Source organism: Macaca nemestrina, chromosome 2, assembly GCF_043159975.1.
Source record: "Macaca nemestrina isolate mMacNem1 chromosome 2, mMacNem.hap1, whole genome shotgun sequence".
In the NCBI taxonomy this organism is placed as follows: domain Eukaryota; kingdom Metazoa; phylum Chordata; class Mammalia; order Primates; family Cercopithecidae; genus Macaca; species Macaca nemestrina.
In genome coordinates, this window is record NC_092126.1 from 48,708,582 (window position 1) to 48,733,778 (window position 25,197).

General features: G+C 34.5%; 1 protein-coding gene across 4 annotated transcripts in view; it reads right to left on the minus strand.

Annotated features, from left to right (window-relative positions):
* The window catches only part of LOC105470016 (procollagen-lysine,2-oxoglutarate 5-dioxygenase 2), a 91,525-nt gene that overhangs the window by 43,984 nt on the left and 22,344 nt on the right, over positions 1–25,197 (minus strand). For 3 of the 4 annotated variants that reach the window (XM_011721710.2, XM_011721711.2, XM_011721713.2), the window contains exons 2-3: positions 9,241–9,332; positions 6,218–6,354 (exon numbers count right to left, since the gene is read on the minus strand). In XM_011721710.2, coding sequence (XP_011720012.2) covers positions 6,218–6,354; positions 9,241–9,332 — 229 coding nt within the window. Of the gene's footprint in view, positions 1–6,217; positions 6,355–7,071; positions 7,135–8,380; positions 8,427–9,240; positions 9,333–25,197 lie in introns of those variants that run through there. The other variant, XM_011721712.3, reaches the window with a different exon arrangement.

The window sequence follows — 25,197 nt, forward strand, 5'->3', positions numbered from 1 at the left end:
CTGCAAGCTGCTCAAGCTGCTATCTACCTGTAGGACCATAAGCAATATCTACTTGTTTCGGGGTCAGTCTCTTTACTTGTGAAATGATAGAATAAATTAAATGAAAAATTCCCTCTAGTTAAGAAATGACAGTTAAGTTTATTTCTGCAATATTAGAAATCTCAAATATGATACATATTTAATGCACAATAAGTGTTCATTAAATCAATGAATAAATAAGAAATAAACATTTAAGAAAAAAATTGAAATTCCTATCATCTATTATGATGTAGCCACCACATGCCAGATACAACAAATACCAAGTTGCTGAGAAAGAAATATATCCAGAGATGAGAATTTCTGCCCCAGTCAGTCCCCCAGCCATAGCAGCTAGAAGCATATTTTACAGATCCAGCCACAGCAGCCAGCATCATATTTTGAACATGATTGATGCCTAGTACATTTTCCTAAGAAGAATAAAATTCAAGCAGACAATCCATTTTGGGAATACACACCTACATACATATAATAGTCAGACAAAATAATCACATATAAGAATACCCAGGGGCAATCTACACATATGTGAACATCTAACACTTTTTTGTACATTACCTTCTTTTCCCTCATTTCAATTTACTCACGAATATGCTTGTCCATACTCAGTAAACATTAAGAAGAACATTTGAACAATTTAAGAAAGGAAACGTCACTCATTTTCTACTTAATTCCTAAACACATTTCACACTATTCTAGATGAACCAGAAGGCAGTGCAATATATTTAGGTACAGCTAATAATTTCAATCTTTCCTTCAAAAAAAAAAAAAGAGGAAGAAGAAAGCAGTACAGAAACTAGGATCCATGATGTGGTTTGGCTTTCCTTTACACTAATATAATGAAATGCTGCCCTTCACTAATGACTAAGTTCCTTGCATCTGCACACTTAAAATGTCATCACCACCAAGAAAGCGTCAAATAAATCTGCCGCTGTTAGTTAAAATTATAGATATTGTATTTTACAAGTTTTTCTTTCAAAAAACTTTGTCTTTTCTATAAATCATGTAAGACAATATAAAAGTCAAGTATGTTAGGAATGCAATCTGAATTATGAGAGGTATAAAATGTATCCTAAATACAAGTAAGATCTGGTCACCTTTAGAATAACACATATAAATTATTGTTCAACATAACAACAAAATCATAAAAATGTTATTTTCAAAATAAATAAGTGACTCAATAAAACACAATCTTTCACAACTTTCCCCAAAATAAATGATTCTAAAGAGATTATGCCAACATTCAGGTTTTTTAAAAGCTATGCATTCTTTTTCCACAATGTTTGTTCTGTTTTGTCTGCAGAATTAGTACAATATACATGATAATTCCTTGAGGGTGGCATCTATTTATATCTCTTTTTCTATAGTATTAACTTCAATGCCTGGATTACATTTTGTGCTCAACATATGTATTCTGAATGCAAAGTGTTCACTGATGCCACTTTTTCAGCAAAATAATGATCAATGAGAAGCCAAAAGGAAAACAAAAGTTGGCTGACATATGAAATCAGAAACAATATCCTCATATCCATATTTTCTAATCAAAATTCAACTTTTAAATAATTTCCATCCTTTGGTATTTAAAAAGTTCAGATACCTTCCTGCCTTTAGAAGTCATCTTATTTCTCCAAATGAACAACAAAAAATCTCAAAAAATAGTTTCAAAGCATCCGCCATTATTTTCCCTTCTTAAGAGGCCTGTTTCTTCTTCTAATGCAATTCACCATTACCCAACTGATTTCTTGCTATTGCACCCTGAATGTATGTAATTGAGGAACAGGCCCCAGCTTCACTGTGTGAAACACACAATTACAATTCAGCATAACTGAAAAGAAACTATGCATATACAATCAAAGTGATAAGGTACACTAGTGAACAGCAAGGATTTGTGTGACTGAAATTATCCCTCCACTTTAACCAGTGTTTATTTATCTTGGATCAACTTTGCAGATCAGAGCTGCCTAAGAAACTGCTCAAATAATGACTACACTTTACATTTATTTTAATTATATATATCAACTTGTATAGTATACCATTGACTACCATTCCAATTTTTTTTTCTGTTTAGTCTTTCCTACTGGTAACTTAAATTCGCAACAGCCAATTCTTTTATCTTACCTCCAACTCATAATCATCTTTAAACAAATACTTCAAAGAACTGGGAGGTTTCTATATATCAATATCTTTGAGTAGATATTTCCATAAAAGAAATACTTCTTTTTTGTAAGGCCAGTAACCACCACCAAATGTCTTTCAAATATTTCATATGCCAGGAGTCTTCAATATGGTGCACATCTACATTCTAATCAGTTGAGTTACACAAAGTGCCACCAATGAAAGTGTAAATGTCTGTCCTGTCCCAAATTCAAACTCAAGTATTAATTACGCCAACATTATTTCTAACTGGTTTTCTTCTAAATTTCCTTAAATCTAAAAGAAATTTTTAGTCAAAAAGAAAAAAGAACAGTCAAAATTTTTATTAGGCGACTTTATTTGATGCCCCCAAATCTGGAAAACTTACTTCACCATAGGTTTATTTTAGGGCCTGAGACTCTGCTAGTTTATATTTTACTGTAAGCAGCACAGCAAAAGTTGTGTGAGGATATTAAGTATGTAACAAATTTACTCCCAAAAACACAAATAATTTGTTATATTTTGGTTTATATATTATCCTTACAAAAATAATAAGAAAGCACTAGCCAACATATAATAATTAGGTCTGATTCACTTCTCTTCAATATGACGATAATAGAAGAAATACAAGCTTTGTAACTTAATTATAAAACAAATGTAAAGTACCCAGTTATAAAACTCAACATGCTCATTCACTTGATCAAGGTATACTATAAAATATTTATGACATCATTTTTCTCCATAAAGGAGTTGATAGCTACCAAATTGTAGTATTTGTCCCCAAAATTTTCATTAGCCTATTTAAAAAAAAAAAATCACCAAATTCATATTTTTTGGTGTTCTAATCAAGGAGAGATTATCAAACTTTATAAGCCATTTTAATTGCAAGGAAACACACACACACTGAAGCATGAAATAACTTGCAAAAAAGATTGAATTTATTATATGGATATCTTCAGTTTTCCTTTTGTTCTGAGAATAACCTAAAACCTTGCCAAATATTTATTTTTATCTAAATTAAGTATAATAAATCTTACCCTACACATTATATTTATAAAGAGCCAGTTTCTAATTTGAAATGTTCATCCAAAAGTAATTTTAGTATACATATTCCATGGAAGGAATGTGACAAAATTGTTTCCAAATTAATTCGGGCTTTTTAGCATGTCTAAATGGCATACGGGATAATTATGGGGTATTGGAAACGTTCTAAAATTGAATAATGGGGATGACTGCACAACTCTGTAAATTTAATTAAATTCACTGAATTTTACACTTACAAATGTTTATGGCATGTTATATAAATTATACCATAACAAAGCTGTGTTTCTTAAAAGGCTCATCTAAACCACCAAGTTTATAAATCTCTGTATATTTTCATATAATAGTGACCTATGCTTCCATAAAACTAATTATTACAGTTGAATTGTCCTTAAAAATACCACGTAAAAAATAAGAATGTGTTTGCTTTGTTAAAATAAATATATCCTGAATTCCAGCCCTTTACCAGAACTAACCTTAATTAAGAGTTTAAGAATTGTGTTACAGAATGGGCATCATATTTCAAACCATTTACAAACAGCTTAGTTCACTTAATTCATTCTCCCGGGCCCTAGATTACCTACAATTTTCAACTAAATTCATCACTCTGTATATACTTTTTAAAAAGTGTGTTGTTTTTAAAAAATAAGTGGGGTTAAAAAAAAGTTCTTATGTGGCTTCAATTGCTCATCCCTCTTTACTCCCCTGGCTACTTTCTCATGACCCCTAGGTTTTTTCCAGAGGGTAGTCATGGTAGGTAATGACGGAGAAAATGTTAATGACTCTTCTTAGACAATTATTTGGCTGAGTGGGCACCCATGTTTTCAGTTAGCTGGCTGTTCTCACAGGAGTTGTAAGAAATTTCATCTGTTTGTTTCCGTGATATATCCCAAACACTAACAGTGCCTGGAAGACACTGTGTCTTCCATTAAAATTTTATTATCTTTTCTGTCAAGCTAGGTCTTAAAAAGTATCATCTAAATCAACAAACTCAAACTCAAGCTGGCTTTAGGTATCTCACAGTGTCCTAATTCTCATGAGAAAAAAATAGGTCCCTCACTATATCAGCTGTCCACAAGGATAAACGTTAGATAGGGGGCCAGAGGTGGCGGATGGTGATGTGAGAGTAATGGTAGAGAAAAGGAGTTCTTCCTAAAACCCAAAAGGAACCTTGGGGATCTAAAATCTTTACTGACTCGTATGTAGTAACTCTTACAAGGAGAATCTGCCTCAGAGCCAAAGTGAAAATGTACATGTGACAAGTTTAAGTTGACTAATATGGTTGTTTGAAATCCATGGTAATTTCAAACCAAAACATACTCAGTATTTATTCTACAGAGCTATTTTAATGAACTTGGTATTCTTTTTCTAAGTGTAAAAAAAAACAACAAATGCTATAGAAAAATTGCCAGTACACTATGGTTAACACTTGCCTTACCATACTTCATCTTGCAAAATAGGTAACCACAGGTAGAACTTAATTTTTTGCGTAAAATATAACAGGAAAATTTTACAGATGCAAGTGTTATGTACCTTTTGAAAATTTTTAAGTGTGTATGGCACACTTCATTATATTAATATCTATTTTCATTTCATAATTTACAACTTTCTTATGTATATTAATGCATAAAAATATTACTCTTTTCATCTGCAAATAATTTGTGTCTTTACATTTTCAAGTTGAGAAGAAACATATAAAACGACTTTCCTAAGTTAGAGGGGAAAATTCACGAGGACTTAAAATGAGCAATCGATAGCAAAAACAAATAAGATACAGAGAATAAAAGAAAGGAAGTAGTAACTAATAACTCACGACAATTTGATGTTATTATAAAATTATAAGAAGATGGCAAAAAAAGACAGTGGATATTTTAATAAGGGAGGGAAATATTACACAAAATACATTTACATTAAAAAGGTTCTTCTTTCTTAGTAACACAGGCTTTCTTACATCTCACTTGTATTTATAACTTTGCGTGGTCTTTTTTCTTCTGTTTAACCAGAATCCATTAAGTCACCCTTCTCAAGAGTAAAGCTCAATATGATATTTATTCTTAACTCAAGACTAAAGTATGAATTTCACAAAAACATTAGTTAGCTCTTGCCATGTTGTCTCATTAGTGTTCATGATAATTCATTGTCTTTGATGGCATTACATCATGTCAGACCATGGTTGATATAATATGAGTCTACATCCCCAACCAAATCTCATGTTGAAATGTAACCCTCAGTGCTGGAGGTGGGGCCAGGTGGGAGGTGACTGGATCATGAGGGCAGTTTCTAATGGTTTAGCACCATCCCCCTAGTGATGTTCTCATTACAGCATTCTCACAAGATCTGATTGTTTAAAAGTATGTAGCACCTCCCCTCACTTCCTCCTGCTCTAACCATGTGAGACTTTCATTCCTCCTTTGCCTTCTGCCATGATCCTAAGTTTCCTGAGGCCTCCCCAGAAGCCAAGCAGTTGGCCAGCATCATGTTTCCTATACAGCCTGTGAAACTGTGAGCCAATTAAACCTCTTTTCTTTATAAATTATGCAGTCTCAGGAATTTATAGTTGCATGAGAACTAATTAATACAATAGTTTTATAACTGAGTAATATCTACTTTTTAAAACAATGATTCCTTGTCAATAATGTTTTTTTAAATGGAGTCTCGCTCTGTCGCCAGGATGGAGTGCAGTGGCACAACCTCGGCTCACTGCAACCTCGCATCATGGGTTCAAGAAATTCTCTGCCTCAGCCTCCCAAGTAGCTGGGATTACAGGTGCCCGCCACCATGCCCGGCTAATTTTTTTATTTTTAGTAAAGACGGGGTTTCACGATCTTGGCCAGGCTGGTCTTGAACTCCTGACCTTGTGATCCACCTGCCTAGGCCCCCCAAAGTGCTAGGATTACAAACGTGAGCCACCCATCCAACCATATTTTAATACATCATCTACAAACACAAATCTCAGCTCTTTAAAAAGTAATTTAATACAGATTTTAAAATTCACAGGTGTTTCTCTTACCATTCAGTAAACATGACAACCAGATCATCTTGATCAGCATAGTGTTCCATGACTTCTTTCATTAATCTCACTTTCTGGCCCCCTCCAATACTATTAATTCCATCACCACCTCTCCATTCTTCTCCTTGACCAAGGACCTATGAACAAAACATTTCATTCCTGAGCAAAACTCAAATTATGAAAGTACTATGAAAAACTTAAAGACATCATCAACTTGAACAGTACTGTACAATAACCACTCTTCTAATGTTTCATGAAATCATGATGCTAGAAAAAAAAAATCTAGATGCCTAAGTGAGATCATAATTCTTTAATGTTATCCATCCACAAAATGCCCTTCTCAATTTACCATCTCAAAAGTTGTGAGTCTAACCCAAGGAAGTAGACCCAGAAAGTATTTCTCACATTGTATCATTTTATTCCTATTTGTTCAGACCAAAAAGAAGAAAAATGAATAAATTTCCCATATCACTTTTTTTAATCTGGCAAGAAATCTTTATGATCAATATTGAAGCTCAGTGACTCCTTGATGAGAGGCCTCTAAGTGATTTTCCTACTGAACCCAAATGGGTTTTTCAGGGAATTACAGAGGGCATCAAGAAAAAAAAATCACCTTCTTTACCTTATACTTCTTAAACTTATGTAATTGTCTAAAGCTTAACAAGGATTTTTCAATGCAAAAAACTGCCTAAGTACGATTATTTTAAATTTCATTTTAATTACCCTGTACCCTTTCTCTTCACTATTTGCTTGAGCCTCAGCAGCTGCTCCCTGAATTGGAAATGCATTATGACACACTGACTCTAAGGGAACAGAAAGTACAATACATGACCCTTCCCCCACACAACACACACCTTTTCTCTTCGTTTCATCAAAACAAAGTCTGAAGTTGCCATTATAATAATCTACTAAGAGATCTGGGAAATTAATGGAGAATGAAATTAAAAATAAACACACAAGAAAAGGATAAAATAAAATTTAATAATAAATAACATTAGTTCTAACTTTACTTAATACTGAGTCAGAGATAAGTCTTGCCGGGAAAGCCTGTGGGGCTCCCAGCCTCAAATGTCTTGTTAAAACTTATCACTTCCTTTGCGGAAGGTTGAGGGAAAAATACAACCCAAGAAAACTCAAGCTGTTTTGGATCTGGATTCAAACTAGGCTAATCTTGAAGCATTAATAGTACTTGCTCTAAAAACTGGCCTCCTCTGGCCCTGAGATTTGTTTCACAACCCATCTGGAATCCCTAATTCTGAAGCAATATTGGACCCAATGACATCTGAGAATCTGCTCTGTGCAATACACCATGTTAAGCACCACCCTCTATGTTTGTTCCACTACACTAGTGGTTGTCAAATTTCAGTGTGCATCTGAATCTCATGGAAGTCTTGTTCAAACACAGACTTCAGGGTATCACTCCCAGAATTTGTAATCCAGTCGGTCTGAGGTGGAGTCTGACTATTTTTTCTTTCTAACCAGCAGCCAGGTGATGCAGATGTTGGTGGTCTAAGGTCCACACTTACTGTGGAACCACTTAATGGGAACCACTGCATTATATGAGGAGACAGCAAAAGGATCATAAAATCCAGTAAGTTAAGTGGGGATGGGGTCCAAGATCTGATATTATACTTTATAGTTATTTGCATTAGGACAAGTTTTCCTCATCCAGAAATAAAGTAGTATCCACCTTACGCGGTTCATATAGTGACTTAACAGCATATCATATATAAATTTCCCTACAAGGCGCCTTGCATATAAGAAACATTCCACTCCCTCTCCAGTCTGAACCCTAATGATTCCCCAACTAGATTTCAGCCTTATTTTATCTTAATTTTAATTTTATTTCCACAGTGTCTCCTATTGGTGCATATATTTTTCTTCTACCATAGTAACATATTTCTAACATGTTTTTCATTTATCCTGTATTAAACATCTAGTTATTACCACTACATCTCCTTTTCAGCAAAATTTAGCTGTTTATTAGCTATTCTATATTAACATTAAGCTGTTCCATATTTACATCTGCATTTAGTATTCCAGTGGATATTTAATAAAAACTACCTTTTTAATACATTATATACTCAAATGGATCAGTTTTTCTCCAAAAAGTAATCTTTCTTCTTTTTTTAAAAAAAGTTTTTTTGCTTTTTGTGTTCCTACCTAGGTATCTCCTTGTTCTCCTCTTATTTGTAGAAAAGACTTGGCTGACAGATCCTTCTTTCTATTAAAAAAAACAAGTAAGTAAATAAAATGGCAGGCCTCTCATAGCTAAGTTTAATAGTTCTATCAGTTTCCCCAAGTTTCCTCTGATCACTTGTCAAAGAGATGTTCACCTGGAGATAAATTTTCTAAAATGCTTTGGTTAAAAATACAATAACAACGCTCCCAAATTCCTCTAAATGAAAACAAACGAACCAAAAAAAAAAAAAAAAGAGAGAAAATTCTCAATAGACAGAAAAGGCACCCTCTTCACATTTATGTTTCTAATTCTCTGTAAACAAACAATCATCCTATGATAGCAAAGTCCATTACAGAAAAAATTATTCAGTGAAAAAAACCCTGCCAAATCTTATTAACATTGTATTTGTATATGACCTGCCAGAAAAAAATTATATATATGCAAATACATATTAACATTTTTTTTTGCTGTTTTATAGAACATATTTATACAAAGCATTAGCAAAAATTAAGAAATTATTGTTTAAGTGGCACAGTATTATTTTAATTATTACAGGTGCATAATAGCTGCATATTTATGGGATACATGTGATATTTTGGTACAGGCATACAATGTGTAATGACCAAATCCGAATACTTTGGCTATCCCCTCACCTCAAGCATTTACCATTTATTTGTGTTAGGAAATATTAATTAAGGCCAAAAACTATATGAACTAACAGCAATTATGTAACCAAATGCTATCTTCCTTGTGAGGACTACAGATTGTAGTGCTGTTATTATGAAAACTGTACTTTAGGCACACATTATAGGATCTTCAAAGGTTAAAGGATATACCATACCTTCACAGTATAATTGAAATATTTGGCTGACTGCATAAATCGATGGAATCCATCACTTTCTTTCGTTGCTACAGTTATGACTAATAATTTATCTGCAAAGACAAAAGGAAACACAAGAAGATTTACCAAGAGATCAAATGCTCACATTTTACAACTCACTACAATAATCAGAGACCTCACTAAACCCATGGGAATATTCTGGTTTGTTGATCTATACAAGACTAAACAAAGAGCTGTTGAAACAACAGATGATTCAAATTGGTTGTATTACTGACAAATGATGAACCTTCAAATGACAGTTATTTCAATGCAAAAAAGTACACCGATGATTAAGAAAAAGCATGCCATCAATAGAGTATTTCAACATTGAGAAAAACTTCCATAAAATGAACATTTTTTATAATCCATAATGATTAAGATTCTCTGACATTATCTAATTAACAAACTTCACCATCATCTATAAATCATTCCTGATTTATGACATCAGCAAGGATATCAGCAAATTATATTCATCAAAATAATGACATATACAAAAAACAATACAACCATTAAATCTGATCCCAATTTTCTGAAATAAATTGTGATGACTGGGAGCAAATATTTAAAAACAAAATCTTAAATTTTTTCTACTATTCGAGATTGCTTTTTTATGAAAATTCTTATAAGCAACAACATTATTTATTGTGTTCTGGTTTATCTTTAAAGAATAAATGAAATCAAAATAACCACTGCCCTAGTAAATACACAACTGTTAACGACCATTTTATAATGAATTATTATTTTCAGTCCCACATAACACTTTTCAGTAGAAGTAGACAGAGTTAAGGAATTGTCTCAAAACACCTACAATAAGCTACTACAGATAATGATTATTATTAATAGGAAAAGGTATGTTGGAAAATGTACAAAAGAAACAAGTGCATCAACAAATGCCAAAAGGGCTGGAACAGTTTTTTTTTTTTTATTGTTGTTGTTGTTGTTTTTGTTTTAACTAAAGATTTAGAAGGACCCACACTCTAAGTAAGCAAAACTAACATCTTTTCAATATTCTCTGAGTAACATCATTTGTTTCTCACTTGCATTCTACTTATAAGAAAACAATACAGGTTTTGAGTATCCCCTAAGCAATAATCACCAAACATGGCAATAATGCATTATAAAAATTACAGCAGATGAACCAATGTACTTATCCATCAAATTTTGAAAATAACTACAATAAAATATAAATCAGTACAATATACAAAGAAATACTAAATTCAAACATTCATTAGTCAACCAAAAAAAAAAAAAAAATTCCATGAAGATAAACATCAACAGTCTTGGATTTTTTTCTAAGAAAAAGGTATTTCCTGGCCAGGCACAGTAGCTCATGCCTGTAATCACGGCACTTTGGGAGGCCGAGGTGAGCAGATCACTTGAGGGCAGCAGTTTGAGACCAGCCTGGCCAACATGGTGAAACCTCGTCTCTACTAAAAACACAAAAATTAGTCGGGTATGGTGGCACACACTTGTAATCCCAGCTACTCAAGAGGCTGAGACAGGAGAATCGCTCGAACTCGGGAGGCAGAAATGGCAGTGAGCCAAGATCACATGTCTGCATTCCAGTCTGGGTGATCAGGCCCAAGTAAATATATTTTAAGAATATTTTTTAAAATCAACTATTTAAAAAAATTTTCGTTTATAAAGTTTCCAACAGAGCTTAACTGATTATGAAAATTTAACATTATTCAGAATAAATTTCAAAATAGGGAATACCACATTTTATTTTATAAGAACAAAGAGGCTTGTAAGGTCTATCTGTAATAAAATTACTCTATTTAAAGTTACATTTCTTACTTAAATTCTTCTATATAAATCATAAGAATTAACTACAAGTTTCGGGTTTTACTGGATGAATTTTCACACTTACAATTCCAGCATAAAGTTAACAGCAAGGATTTCATCATCCTTAGTAGGAAAAGTAAAGTTGGCCAGACCCTTGAGTAGACAAAAATGTTACCAAATCCAATGACTCAGAAGGCAAAGCTTACTCATGTGTAGTCTGACCATGTCTAGCAATCCCATGCCAAATAAGAACTCCTACTGTTTCAGTACTGTTGCTCTTTATAAATAACCTAAACCAAATCACAAATACGTAATTTTGTTAAAGAAAGGTCTGGTTAGTAACATTACACATGAACAGCTGTTTCCTCTAACTTGCTATTCAGTATCATCATGACTGCAATAAGAAATAAATCTTAGTTGGAGAAAAAAAAAAACAAAAACAAAAAAACAATAGTGTTGACATGTATCACCCACATGCTTTTATCAACCAATTCAAAAATTCAACCATCTCACCATTTATGAAGTATTATTGTTAGAAAATGTAACCTAAACTGGATACATACTTTTCGGATTTCACTACCATTTACACTACAAATTTACCAGAAATAAAGAGACAAAGATATGGTGACAGGAAAGAGATGTCAGCAATAAAATTCAGAACATGAAAAATTCTATAGGACAAATGACTTATGCAATCGATGGCAAAAGGCACAAAAGGGAAGGGAAATATATAGAATATTAACATAAGAGACATTTCAAACAAATGTTAGTCATGGCCCTGAGTTCGGACCTGATTTGTAAAAACTATAAAAAAGCATTTGTGAGAAAATTAGAGAAATTTGAATACTAATTAGATATTTGGTGATATTGAGAAATTAGTTAACTTTTTAGCCTGCTTATTTCATTTACTTTTTTTTAAAAAAAGAGTCCTTATAATTTAGAGACACATACTGAAGTAATATCCAATCAAATGATATCGTGCCTACAATGTGTTTTAAAGTTAATTCGGGTAGACAGATTAAAACAAGACTGGTCATATGTGATAAATACTGAAACTGCATTTTTTGTATGTTTAAAAATCCCTATAATTATTATTTTTCCATCTATTCATTCATTTACTTATTGAGTCAACACATATTTTCCAAGTCCCTTGTTCAGTTACTCACTGTTGCACACAAACACAAAATTCAGTGTTAAAAAATATAAAACTTTATTTTCGTATGGTTCTACAATATGAGCTCAGCTGAATAGTTCTTGTTTTTATTATTTCTTTAAATTTCATTTTAGATTCAGAGGATACAAGTGCATGTTTGTTACATGGGTACATTGCATATTGGTAAGGATTTCGCTTCTAGCATATCCATTACCCACATAGTGAACACTGTACCCAACAGGTAACTTTTCAATCCTCTCCCAACCTCCCCCTTTTTGGAGTCCCCAGTGTCTATTTTTTCCATCTTTATGTCCATGTGTACCCATTGTTTAGCTCCCACTTATAAGTGAGAACATGTGGTATTTGGTTTTCTAAGTTAGCTCACATAGGATAATGGCCTCCAGCTCCATTCATCCTACTGCAAAGGACATGATTTTATTCTTTCTTTTAGCTGTGTCATATCCCATGGTCTATATATATCATATTTCACATTTTCTCTACCCAGTCAACTACTGGTGGACTTTTAGGTTGGCTCCATGACTTTGTTGTTGTGAACAGTGCTGCAATAAGCTTATGAGTATAGGTGTCTTTTTTATATAATGACTTCTTTCCCTTTGAGTAGATACCCAGTATTGGGATGGCTGAAGAGATATTTCTCAAAAGAAGAAATACAAGTGGCCAAGAAATACATGAACAAATGTTCAACATCACTAATTAGCAGAGAAGTGAAAATCAAAACCACAATGAGATACCATTTCACAGCAGTCAGAATGGCTATTGTTAACAGGTCAAAAAACAACAGATGTCGGCACGGATGCAAAGAAAAGGGAACGCTTACACATTGTTTGTGGGAATGTAAATTAGTTCAACCTCTATGGAAAATAGTATGGAAAGTTATCAAATAACTAAAAATACAGAATTCCTATAAAGACAGAGTACAACTTTAGGCAAAATCTCTAAACTTCCAATCAAAAAAAATGATAGAAAATTCTGCAATGTGAATCTTTTAGCAGACTGAATCATCTAAGGATAATGAAACATACAATATACAGAGTTCTTTAACCAAACAATATTATAATTTAAATAACTATAATTAATACCTTTTCCAATCCACCCTCCACCAGCCAAATGAATGATGAAGTAAGATGACTGAGGAATGGTGCTTCAATAACAGGCACCCGCCATCCACTGCTACCACCAATCTATAACAGCAACAGCTATCTCTTTTTCTTGGTTTCAGCAAGATACCTGGCACCATGATGTTAAAAAAACAAGCAAATGGAAGCTCATCAGTAGCCAAATGTAACCTCTATTGCCACCTTCAGACTCTATTAGACAACAGATCAATACAGTTTCCATGCATAAGAAACAGGTGATGCATCTATACAGTGTGGTAGATTTGAACAACCACTTACCAAATGAAAACCAGTGGCAGACTATGTAATCATCTTTACATAATCCTCCAAAATGCCTAACATTACAGTAAGATTTAATAAATATTTGTTAAATGGTTATTTTTCTCCGTCTGAAAATTCAGATGAATTTATAATTTCTCCAAAAATCAAGAGGTCAATTTGCTTAGAAAGGCTAAAACATGCTATGTCCTCAAAGGTCTGGAAGAAAAAAAAAAAATGCATTGTTGGAGTCATTTTTTCCTCCAAATAGCTGTTGATATTGGAACAGAATTTACCAATATTCAGTAGTGACACAATTTTTCTATTTAAAAACAAATCATGGTTTCAAAACAGAAACTGTTTTTGCTAATATATCATGTCACCAAATGCTAAAGCAGCATATAAAATCCATCTGAAATCCATTTTTTTTTTTGAGACGGAGTCTCAGTGGCGCTAAAATCCGTTTTCTTAATGAGGGCATCACAGTTAAGTAACTCAGCACTAGCCCAGCTGCCTTTTATCCATATCTTCTCAAGTAACTTTAAACACAGTTCTTAATTTTAAACTGGCAACAATAAAAAAAAATTATTGTGTCACAGAAGTAACAGGGAGTACACTGTTCTCATTCTACTACTAACTGATTTTATGACTGGACGCATCTTTTATCTGTAAAGTAGAAAGTTTCTCAATTTTCTACTAAAGAAAAATGTTTTCGTAGTAAAAGTTAGCATAATAGAGATGTTGAGAAACTTCTTCTGCAAAAGGTCAAATAGTAAACATTTCAGGCCTTGTGAGCCACATACACTAACAAAATTTTATTTTTTCCTTATATTTTACAATCCTTTAAATTTTTAAAAATTTGTAGTTGTCTGGCTGGCTGTGCAAAAACAGCCATGGGTCAGAATTGGCCTAAAGGTCGTAAGTTTGCTACTTATCCATATAGTTGGCCATATGGATCTGAACGCAAACTAGTTAGCTTAAATCCCAGCTCTACTATTTCTTATTTGTTTTGATTTGGTCAGTTACTTAAACTCTGTGTCTCAACTGTAATATGTCTGTAATAATAGCATCTACCTGACAGGATTTCCATGAAAGTAAAATGAGTTAGTATATATGAAGCAGTCGACACAAACTCCTACGTATGTGTTAGACAGTATCTTATATATATTCAAAGGAAGCATGGGCAAGATAGATTGTAGCTGATGTGCAAAACTCACCAAGTTATAACTCCCATCCCTTTCTCTACCAGAGATGCTATACAGATTGTTTTTAAAAATTATGGAAAAACAGTCGTGAAACTGTTTATTCAAACAGTTCAGCAAGTAACTCTAGATAGGCCTTCTCAAATCTTTACATTCCTCTCCATCTCCCAGCAAGCTATAATAACTCTAACTCAAGTTATAATCAGCACTAGCTCAGGCTTCTCCAATCGCCTCTTAAGCCAACTTTGTACATTCTAAACCTTTGTTTACAAAGCAGCCAGGGTGATCATTTCAAAATAGTTAGATATCTGATCATGTCACTTCATTGGTAAATACCCTCTTAGGATAGTAGAGAAACTCCATTACTACAATGTGGCCCTAGGTTACTTCTCTCCAGTCTCATCCACTTTCTCTCTCCCCTTTGTTCTCTCTTCTTCAACCACGTTGGCTTGTGTTTTAGTTTCTAATAATGTCTGCACCCTCCCATTCAAAGAGAAGAGCCTTTTCAAGACCATTATCTAATACTCCTCCCTGACATCTTGATGTGGCCACTGCCCAGGCAAACTTGAGATTCTTACACATATACTATTTCCTTAGAGAGACCCTCTCTGACCTACTAGAATAGGTCAGTACCCATAAAATTTTTCACTGCACTTTCTAACTCTCTTTCAGGACACTCACCACAAATTGTAATTACATATTAATTTGCATAATCTCAAATTATGAATACTCTCAAATTATGTGAGATTAAAGTTTCTCTCTCCAACGAGACTATAAGTTACAGAAAGACAGAGAACATTCTTTTGCTCACAGTTTGACCCCCAGAGCTTATCACAATATTAAGCACACAGTAGGTTCTTCAAAAACATTTCAGAATGAGTAGACTCAGGGGCAAGTAATATCATATGTCTTGCACGTACGTGTGCATAAAATAATTTAACAAAATCCCTGTGTAGTTAGCATAATCATCTCAAATTCACAGGTGAAGAAGGTACAGCTCCTCTCAACTTAGCCAAAGTCACCTAACAAATTACTAGTAGGGCCAGAAGGAGAACTTCAGAGTTACTCCTCAATGTCATGTGGCCTCCCTTGGTGACAACAGGTTAAGGGCTGAAGCAATCTTTGAGTTTTACTATGTTCAGAAAAGAGATAGCAACTTAAGACTTCTATCCTTAGAAAGATCTGCTTGTAAGGTTGGTCCTTGGCAGGCATCTGAAAAGTTGGATTCCATATGGTTTCCAGATGGTTTTCCAATGGGAAGGGTTCCCATCATTCCTAGATAAGATGGCTCACTATGGCTAAATTATACAAACAACGTGGTTTATGCTGAACATCTGCCTTCCTTCTGGGTGCTTGAAATTTTGGTACAGAGGCTGCCTATGTGACCATTCCCCAGAAAAGCTATGGGCACTGAATCTCTAATGAGCTTTCATAGTAGGTAAACATTTCAACATTTCACACATGTTGTCACAACTAGTTAGCTGCTTGGAGAATTAAGCACATCTTCTGTGACTTAACTGGAAAATAACTGTTAGAAGCTTATTCCTGTTTTCCCTGGACCTCACCCATGTGCTTTTTCTCATTGCTGATTTTGCTTTGTATCCTTTCAGAGTAATAAGTCATAGACATGAGTACAACTATATGCCGAATCCTGTAGGTCCTCCTGGTGAATCACTGAACCCGCAGGATAAGTCTTGGGGATGTCTGACATAATATCCTAGCTACAGTCAGGAAGTCTTATCTGAAAGAGGTACTATGGGGATAGTGCGTTATGCTGTCTGTGTTCTGTACTCAGAGGCCAAGCTAGAGAGACACAAAAATGACTCCAAATGGACTCCAGAAAATAAGTATTTGGTACATAAAGCAATTATACCCTGCTCTTCCACTGACTGAAAGTCATTTCCTTTAACGTAAATTATGACCTCAGGGTCAGTCTAGCAAAGCCCGCTTCTTTCATGAAGGAGGAAACCATAATCTAAAGAGAAAACAAGACTTGTCCAGGATCCTGCAGTTAAGTGGTAACCAATCTAAGATAACTTGGGATTCACAATTACTAAAAAACTTGGTTTTCCTAGATTTTATTGCACAATTTTGTTGCTTTGTTAAGTATTGAGTCACCAAAAACTATGACAAACTGAAGCCATGCAGTCTAATTTTATTTTGTGGAATTGTTGAAGATAATTAATTTTATTTGGCAGAATTGTTGAAAAAAATTCAAGACAAAAATTCCTCAAGGGTAATTCATGTCACAATTTCAACAAGAAAAAAAAGAAACCTAAAAAGGATGTGTCAAGAGATATCCAATGATTTCCTACCATTTTTGTAGAAAAAGAGGGTCAGTGGAATGCTTAAAGAAAAAAGTCACTTCCAACCTCTAACACTACATACAAGGCATCTTCACACACATTATCTTTCAGATGGATGCCTGGGCTTCCACAGCCCACTCTGGACAATGAACAGACAAACCACAACTTAAGAGAAGTGCTGAAAAGTAGAGGGTAGTATGCAGAATGACTCACCATCCCAGTATGCCCAGGGCTGAGGAGATTCCAGAAATACAGGGCTTTCAGTTTTAAAACTGGAAAAAGTCCTAGGCAAACTGGAATGAGTTGGTCACCATAGCAGTATGTGCAGTGGGATGGAGAGGGCAAGTATTGCCAGTTATTTACAGAAAGGCTGTAAGACAAATGGTCCTGGATAGGAGTCATGAAGTTAAAAATAAACTCTTCTAGAACCATAAGGTCCGACACTAACTAGATACCAAATGAAGAAGAATAGATCAAGACTTCCAGAGATAACAGGTATGTGAAAGACCAAGTGCACCGAGACCATCCCCATCCTTTATAAATACTTCAAACCAAGCCATGATATATCTTTATCATTTTTTGAAATAAAAATGTTATACATGCAAACATTAAGAACTTTTTATTTAGGTTTCCCAATCGTCCTTTTGGATACTCATGTTTTCCAGTGATATACCCACCTGTGAGCTTTTGTCTGTTAGGTAACCTAATAGTGAATGGATGACAAATTTCAAGACAGAACTCAAAGGAATATTATGATCAAGAATTTCTAGTAGTAGTTACTTTCAAAATGCTATGAAAGCTTCAAGACATTTTTTAAAAACATACAGATTATACTGCAAAAAATACCAAAAATAGTATATTTATGGTCAATAAAACTTGAATAAATATTAGACAAAGATCTGAATCTTAAAATAAAAGCCTGGACGGGTCCAGTGGCTCACGCCTGCAATCCCAGCACTCTGGGAGGCCAAGGCGAGTGGATCACGAGGTCAGGAGATCAAGACCATCCTGGCTACGGTGAAACCTGGTCTCTACTAAAAATACAAAAAAATTGGCTGGGTGTGGTGGCTGGCACCTGTAGTCCCAGCTACTTGGGAAGCTGAGGCAGGAGAATAGCGTGAACCCAGGAGGCGGAGCTTACAGTGAGCGGAGAACGTGCCACTGCACTCCAGCCTGGGTGCCAGAGCAAGACTCCATCTCAAAAAAATAAAATAAAATAAAAGGCTCCAGTTTCCTAATATGAGGTGTAATTTTTAATATAAAACATTGTGGTCTGCTCTATAGCCATATTATAGCAACAACTGATCAAGAAAATTATGAGAAAATGTTGAAATAAATACAGTGACATTTAAATAAATTTACATTCTCACAATCTCGACAGTATCCATATACTTTAGAAAGTCATTAATATATACATATGAACCATATAATTTTTCCAATCTGTACAAAAAACCACTTTACTTAGAACTGCTTGCAATAACTCCCTTCAGTAAATCCCACAGGCCCTCATCACCCCTGTACTTCTCTACTTCTGCCTCTCAACAATTGTCCATGACCTAAAAGTTAAGAACTCAACCTAAACATAATAAGCAATTAAAAAAAGGGGGAGCTGCTCCTCCACATGTATGCCAATCCCTTCCCAGAAACACAGATGAAATGAATGGATTGCAGCCAAGGACTATACACTGAGTTTCAGCAAATTCTTTCCAGAGTTCAGAAGGGAAAAGTAAAATTCAAACAGCAAAGAATGATCACACACGGCAGGGAGGAGGTTCAATCAGAGTAAAACTTGATTTTAAGAAGTTGGGGAAAAAAGTGTGCTATGGGCCTTACTTGAATACAAACTCAAAAATGAGCCAATATGTGAGATGGCTGACCAAACCAAACAAACAAAAACAAAAGCTATCTTAACAGAAGTGATGATTACACTGCAATCTGTATAGCCCATCTGTGGAAACTGTAAGAACTTGGGATGCTAAATTAAGGTGAATTTTGACAAATAAGGAGTTTAACCAGTAGGTTCAGGGGTCTAGCAATCATATCATTATTGAATAGTTGAGAGACTGAGAATTTTTCTACATGAAAAAAAGAAAAGAAAGATTCACTACCTCCCCACCAACTCATTACATTTTTAGAGAAAGCAATACTAGATTTTCTCTAAATGATTTTAGTGGAAAGAACTGGCTGGGGTGGAGAGAGAGAAAGGAATTAATTGAGGAGTGCGGATTACGTATCAACACAAAGTATAATAAACAACATCCAAAATGAAAAGATTATCTTGGAAAAGCAGTATGTTTCCTATCTTTATAAAAATTAAAACAAAGAGTATAGGACCATTTTCCAAAATTTATGACTTGGAAAATACAATTGATCCCTTCAAACGTTATAAAAATATATACACTAGATATAATTTTAATGTCAAAGGAAAATGGATCTGTCCCTTCACAAATACAGTACTTTAATCTGTTGAATTCCAAGGGTTCAAAGGTTTCAGCAACCTCCACAAATGAATGAGAAACCTTCTTTGAGTGGGATGGGGTAACCCATCTGCTGGCCAAATGCTTTATTAGATGATATGAACTGCCTGCCAGAAATCTGGTACCAAGGTTACGTAGCTTGTTGAAACACATATGATCTGTTACTGTTTATTTCATATTTTACACAGACACTAAAAATATTTCCAATGCTTATATGAAAAGGGGATCAATAGTAAAGTTAGGAACCAGGACAAACAAGCACAGGCTGAGGTAATATATTCCTGCCAATTCGCATATGAATAAGGAGAGTTGCCCTGGAACAGAAAGCTTGAGTTAGACTTATGCTTAGGCAAGCCATGCTCTAAGAGAAAGTTGTAAGGGTGAGGTGCCTGAATCAAGATAACATTTTATTCTTCATAACGGAAAAAGAACAGCCTTTATGCACAAGTCTGCCAAAACGAAAGCAATGAAAATAAATGAATCAGGTACACAAAACTAAATGTAGACCTGATAAAGTGTGATGTGACTGAAACAGGAACAAAAATGGAGAGAAGACATAACTTTCATTTACCATCTTTAATTATAGTGAAATATTTGCTTACTTTACTCCACATGGCCATGAACACATTATAATATGATTTTTATAAGGAGATATCTTCCATTGTTATCTACCTTGCATAAAATAAGTACATTTAACTTGAGGAGCAGCTCATCCTCATACTGTCTTGAAAGTTTTATGGTATCAGTTTTGGCAGCTCAGAATCTTCCCCCAACAAGTTGCTAGTTCTCCACATTGTTCCACGAGTTGAAGTTGCGATATAAAAGATTACTAGAAAATTGAATCTGTATATTATATATTTTCAGTACATAAAATTAAATGATGATTTGATGAAGACAACTACAAATATCTTCTACAGAATTACCACAAGACTCCAAAAAAGTTTATTATTCACTTCATGTTGAAAACTGTCATAAATTCTCATCTTTATGTAAGGAGACATCTTTTTTTGGAGTATATCCCAGAAAATACAAAAAACATTCTAGCATCCACTGTGCCAAGCTGGAGATCTAAAACATGTATTTATATACATGGCTGATCTTTCCTTATTTGTAATTTAACTTTTGGACTAGGTGAAGTAGAAAGTGATAATCTTTACCAGACATTTAACTGACTTCCCCTCAGAAAATATCAATAATACTGGTTCTGATGTATGGTTTAAGAGATATTTTAATGCATGCACAAGTGAATACTTCTCATACATGTGCATACTCTCTATTCCACTCTGCATCTTTTTAAAAATTTTGTATTTCTTTGAGATATTTCCAAATAGAGTACAGACATATAATATTCTGTTGTATGAATGAACCATAATTTAACCAGCATGCTGGTAAAAATTTAGGCTGTTTCCATTCCACTGCTGCGCTAAAAAAATAAAAATTAAATATTAAAATGCTGCAATTGATAATGATGTTCACAAGTAATTTTCTTACATGTAAGATTGTATCTCTACAATAAATTCCAAGTAAACCTTGTGGGTTGAACATTTTCTCCCCATTTACCACTTATCTTTCAACTTCGTTTTGACTGTATGATTTTTTCCCAGACAGAATTTTTATTTTTATGACTTTTAAAAATCAGCCATTAATTCTTACATCTTCTGGGTTTTGTTTTTCACACTTCAGAAATGTCTTCTACATGTTGCAATTATAAAATAATTATTCATATTTTCTTCCAGTACTTTTATAGTTTCATTTTTTACACTGATACCTTGTCATATGCTTAATGTTGAATAAATGAAATACTGAACCTGATAAGACTTTACTAATTCATATTACAGGTTGAGCATTCCTAGTCCAGAAATCCAAAATTGAAACTAAAACTTTTTGAGTGCTGAAAGACCACAAGTGTAAAATTCCACACCTGACCTAATGTGAGGAGGACAGTGAAAATGTTATTTCTTGCATAAAATTATTTAAAATATTATATAATATTGTCTTATATGTAAAAGGTATATATGAAACATACACGAATTTCATGTTGAGACTTGGGTCCCATCCCCAAGATATCTCATTATGTGTATATAAATACAGTAATGTGCCACATGATGGTCCCATCAATGATGAGCCACATATACAACACTGGTCCCATAATATTACAATGGAGCTGAAAAACTCCTATCATCTAGTGATATAGTAGCAGTCATAGCACAATGGGTTGCCTTTTTCATGTTTCGATATATTTAGATACACAAATACCACTGTGTGACAACTACCTAAATATTCAGTACAGTAACACTCCTTACAAGTTTGTAGTGGAGAAACAGTGTATACTATATTGTCTAGGTGTGGTAAGCTACACCATCTAGGTTTATATAGGTACACTCTATGATGTTTCTATAATGACAAAATCGCCTAATGACTCAATTCTCAGAAGATATTTTTGTCATTATGCAAGATGATTGTATTCCAAAATCTGTAAAAATTGGAAATCTGAAACACTTCTGGTCCCAAGCATTTTGGATAAGGGATATCCAACCTGTATTCCAAACAATGAAGTGCTTTCATTCCATTCTGAATTACCAAACTTATGATGAACTCACATGTTAATGCTTTAATGAGAAATACTATTTATTTCAACTATGATTCCAAGATGACCTGTGAGTTTTTAAAAAAGATGGAAATGACTAAAAGGTATTTTCTATATATCAAAGCATAAAAATTCTGAAAATAACAGGAAGATAATACAGCTCCATAATGTTGTTTCCAAATAATTGGCTTTATAACACCATTTTGATTCAGTAAGAAGCTCTATCTGCCACATTCACAAAAAGTCTCCTAAGACATAACGACCTCTGATTCAATTAGCTCCCACTGTTGAAGTGTGATACTCCCACCTCAGCCTCCTGAGTAGCTGGGACTACAGGTGCTCGCCACCAAACCCCACTAATAAATTTGTATTTCTGGTAGACACAGGGTTTTACTATGTTGGTCAGGCTGGTCTAGAACTCCTGGTCTTAAGTGATCTGCCTGCCTTGGGCTCCCAAAGTGCTGGGATTACAGACATGAGCCACAGTGCTGGCCCCAACTAGACCCTTAATCTCAGATATTCCCAGTCTGGAAACTGGCCTATCATGCCAATGTCCTTACTCAGTGCTTTTCAAACATTAGCATAGACTAGAACAACTACCCAAAGCCTTGTAAAAACAGAGATTGCTGGGTCACACTCCAAGAGTTTCTGATTCAGTATACATGGGGAGCTCCTGGGGAATAAATTCCGAGTACCAGGCATTGTCATGAAGAGATGCAGACGACGCTCAACAGGAATCACACTAAAAAAAATACCATCCTAGGTATGCCAAATAATAAAAAATTGGTATTTCTGATTCTAGATAACAGCACAATGAGGAAGTTAAACAATGAAGGGCAACAATAAATCAGAGGAGGAAGAAATCAAGACAAGGTGAGGTAAAACCACAGGGGGAAGAAACAGTTAAGTGGGTCTCAAAGACATGAGAAACACTGCTAGTCAGAAATGGAGAGGGATTCGTGTTTTCATTATTCAAAAGACAGGAAATGGTTAATTGCAAATTACCATTTAGAATTAAGAGCAGATAGCTGGAAGCCAAGATGGAGCAGATCACAGACCACAGAGGGCACAGCTGAAAGAATACTGGGTATATATGGGAAAGATGATACCACACGAGGTTTTGAGAAGAGAATTAACCAGGTGCCATAAGTTCACTAATTCCTTCAATGTTACTGTGTGCCTACTACATGCCACTGTTCTAGAGACTCAGCATTCAAGACTGGACAAGAGACCAAAAATAAGCTTCTGCCATCATGGAGTTTATATTCCAATACAGGGAGACAAAAAAAAAAATTGCATTTAACTTTCACGGCTAAAGAGAAAGAACAAAGTGTCATAGAGTGTCACAGGGAGTCCTGAATGGGTTGCTATCTTGGATAACATAACCAAGTTTCACTGAGAGGGTGACCTGAAGCAAAGGAAGTGAGCTATGCAGATATCTGAGGGACATCTTTCCAGTAAAAGGAAACAACAAACACAGAGAATCTGACTGAGCTGGGTTCAGGCCTCATATATTAGCAGTGGAAGAAAAGGGAGGACAGTAGGCATCCAGAATGGCCAGAAGAGACTACGCAAGGGAAAATCAGATGAGTTCGGAAGTCAGAATGAATAGACTTTGCACGGTCTAGGAGGTCATTGTAAACACTCTGGTTTTTATTTCAAATGTAATAGCAAGCTAGTAGAGACTTCTGAGTAAAGAGATGACATAATAGCTACTAAAATAATAGTAATAACAATATAATAACAATGTCTACCATATAGATACTATTAACTCATTTAATCCAAGTACTACTGCTCTTCCAATATTACATTTAACTGTGTTGCCCAAATTTATATATATAGTAAGTGGCAGAGCCCATATTTGAACCGAGAAAGACTAGCTCCAGAGGCTGTGCTCTTAACTGCTATGCAATACTGCGTCTCATAATCTGACTCAAGTTTAACAGGATTACCCTGGTTGCTATCACAGAAAGAGGCCAAGGACAAAATCAGGAAGTCTGTTGAAGAGTGTTTCAAACAGTGTTCTACGTTAGAGACCAGGTGACACAGACAAGGAACAGTAGTAGTAAAGGAGGTAAAAAGTCATCCATTTGAATATGTTTCTAAGGCAGACTAAAAATCATTGGTTGACAGATTAAATGGGGTTTGTGAAAAAGAGCAGTGAAGAAGGATTCCAAATTATTAATCTTAAAAGATGAGTCTCCTGCATCAATAAAATTATAAGAAAATGTTTAAAGTAGTGAAGGACTCCAAATTAACTCATAAAACTAACCTGAAAAGATGAGTCTGTTACATAAATAAAATTTTAAGAAAATGTTTAAAGTATCTTCTGTGACTTTCTAAACAATAAGAATTCTAAATGCCACATTCCCTATCCTGAAGGAACATAAATCTCTACAATTTATCTTGATAAATGCTCACCCCGGTAGTGTTATAAACGCCAACTATCAAACAACCTAAATGTTGGATTAAGGGTTTTATTATGATGCAGGAAAAAGATAATAACGCAGCTCATTCTAAAGTGTAAAGCTTTTCTGCACATCCAATATTTTACTGAGATTTCCACTGGACTTAATCTGAAATGAATATTCAGAGGATTTTCTCTCTTTTTCAAACCAGTTTGTAAAACAAAATCAAGCCAACAGTTACACATTCCTGTACAAATGCCATCACTTTAAGTCATTAGCAAGAAATTTATTACAAGGCTTAGAATATGTGCACTGAAACAGCACTAGGGAAGAAATATCAGCTGCTGGCAAAAAAAAAAAAAAAAAAAAAAATGGTTGAAGAATGTCACTGTGTAAAAGCTGGTCCTTCCCTCCCTTCCTCCCTTTCTCTTTCCCCATCTCGTATACAGTCATATTCAACTAATTCCTAGCTACAACACATTAGAAACGAATGGTTCACCACCTGGTTCTTCAAGACTGCTCCACAAAAACATAGCAAGGCATTAATTAGTCATAAACGAGATGCATATTTAAAGTGGATGTTCATAAAATAGCACTCTTTTGAAT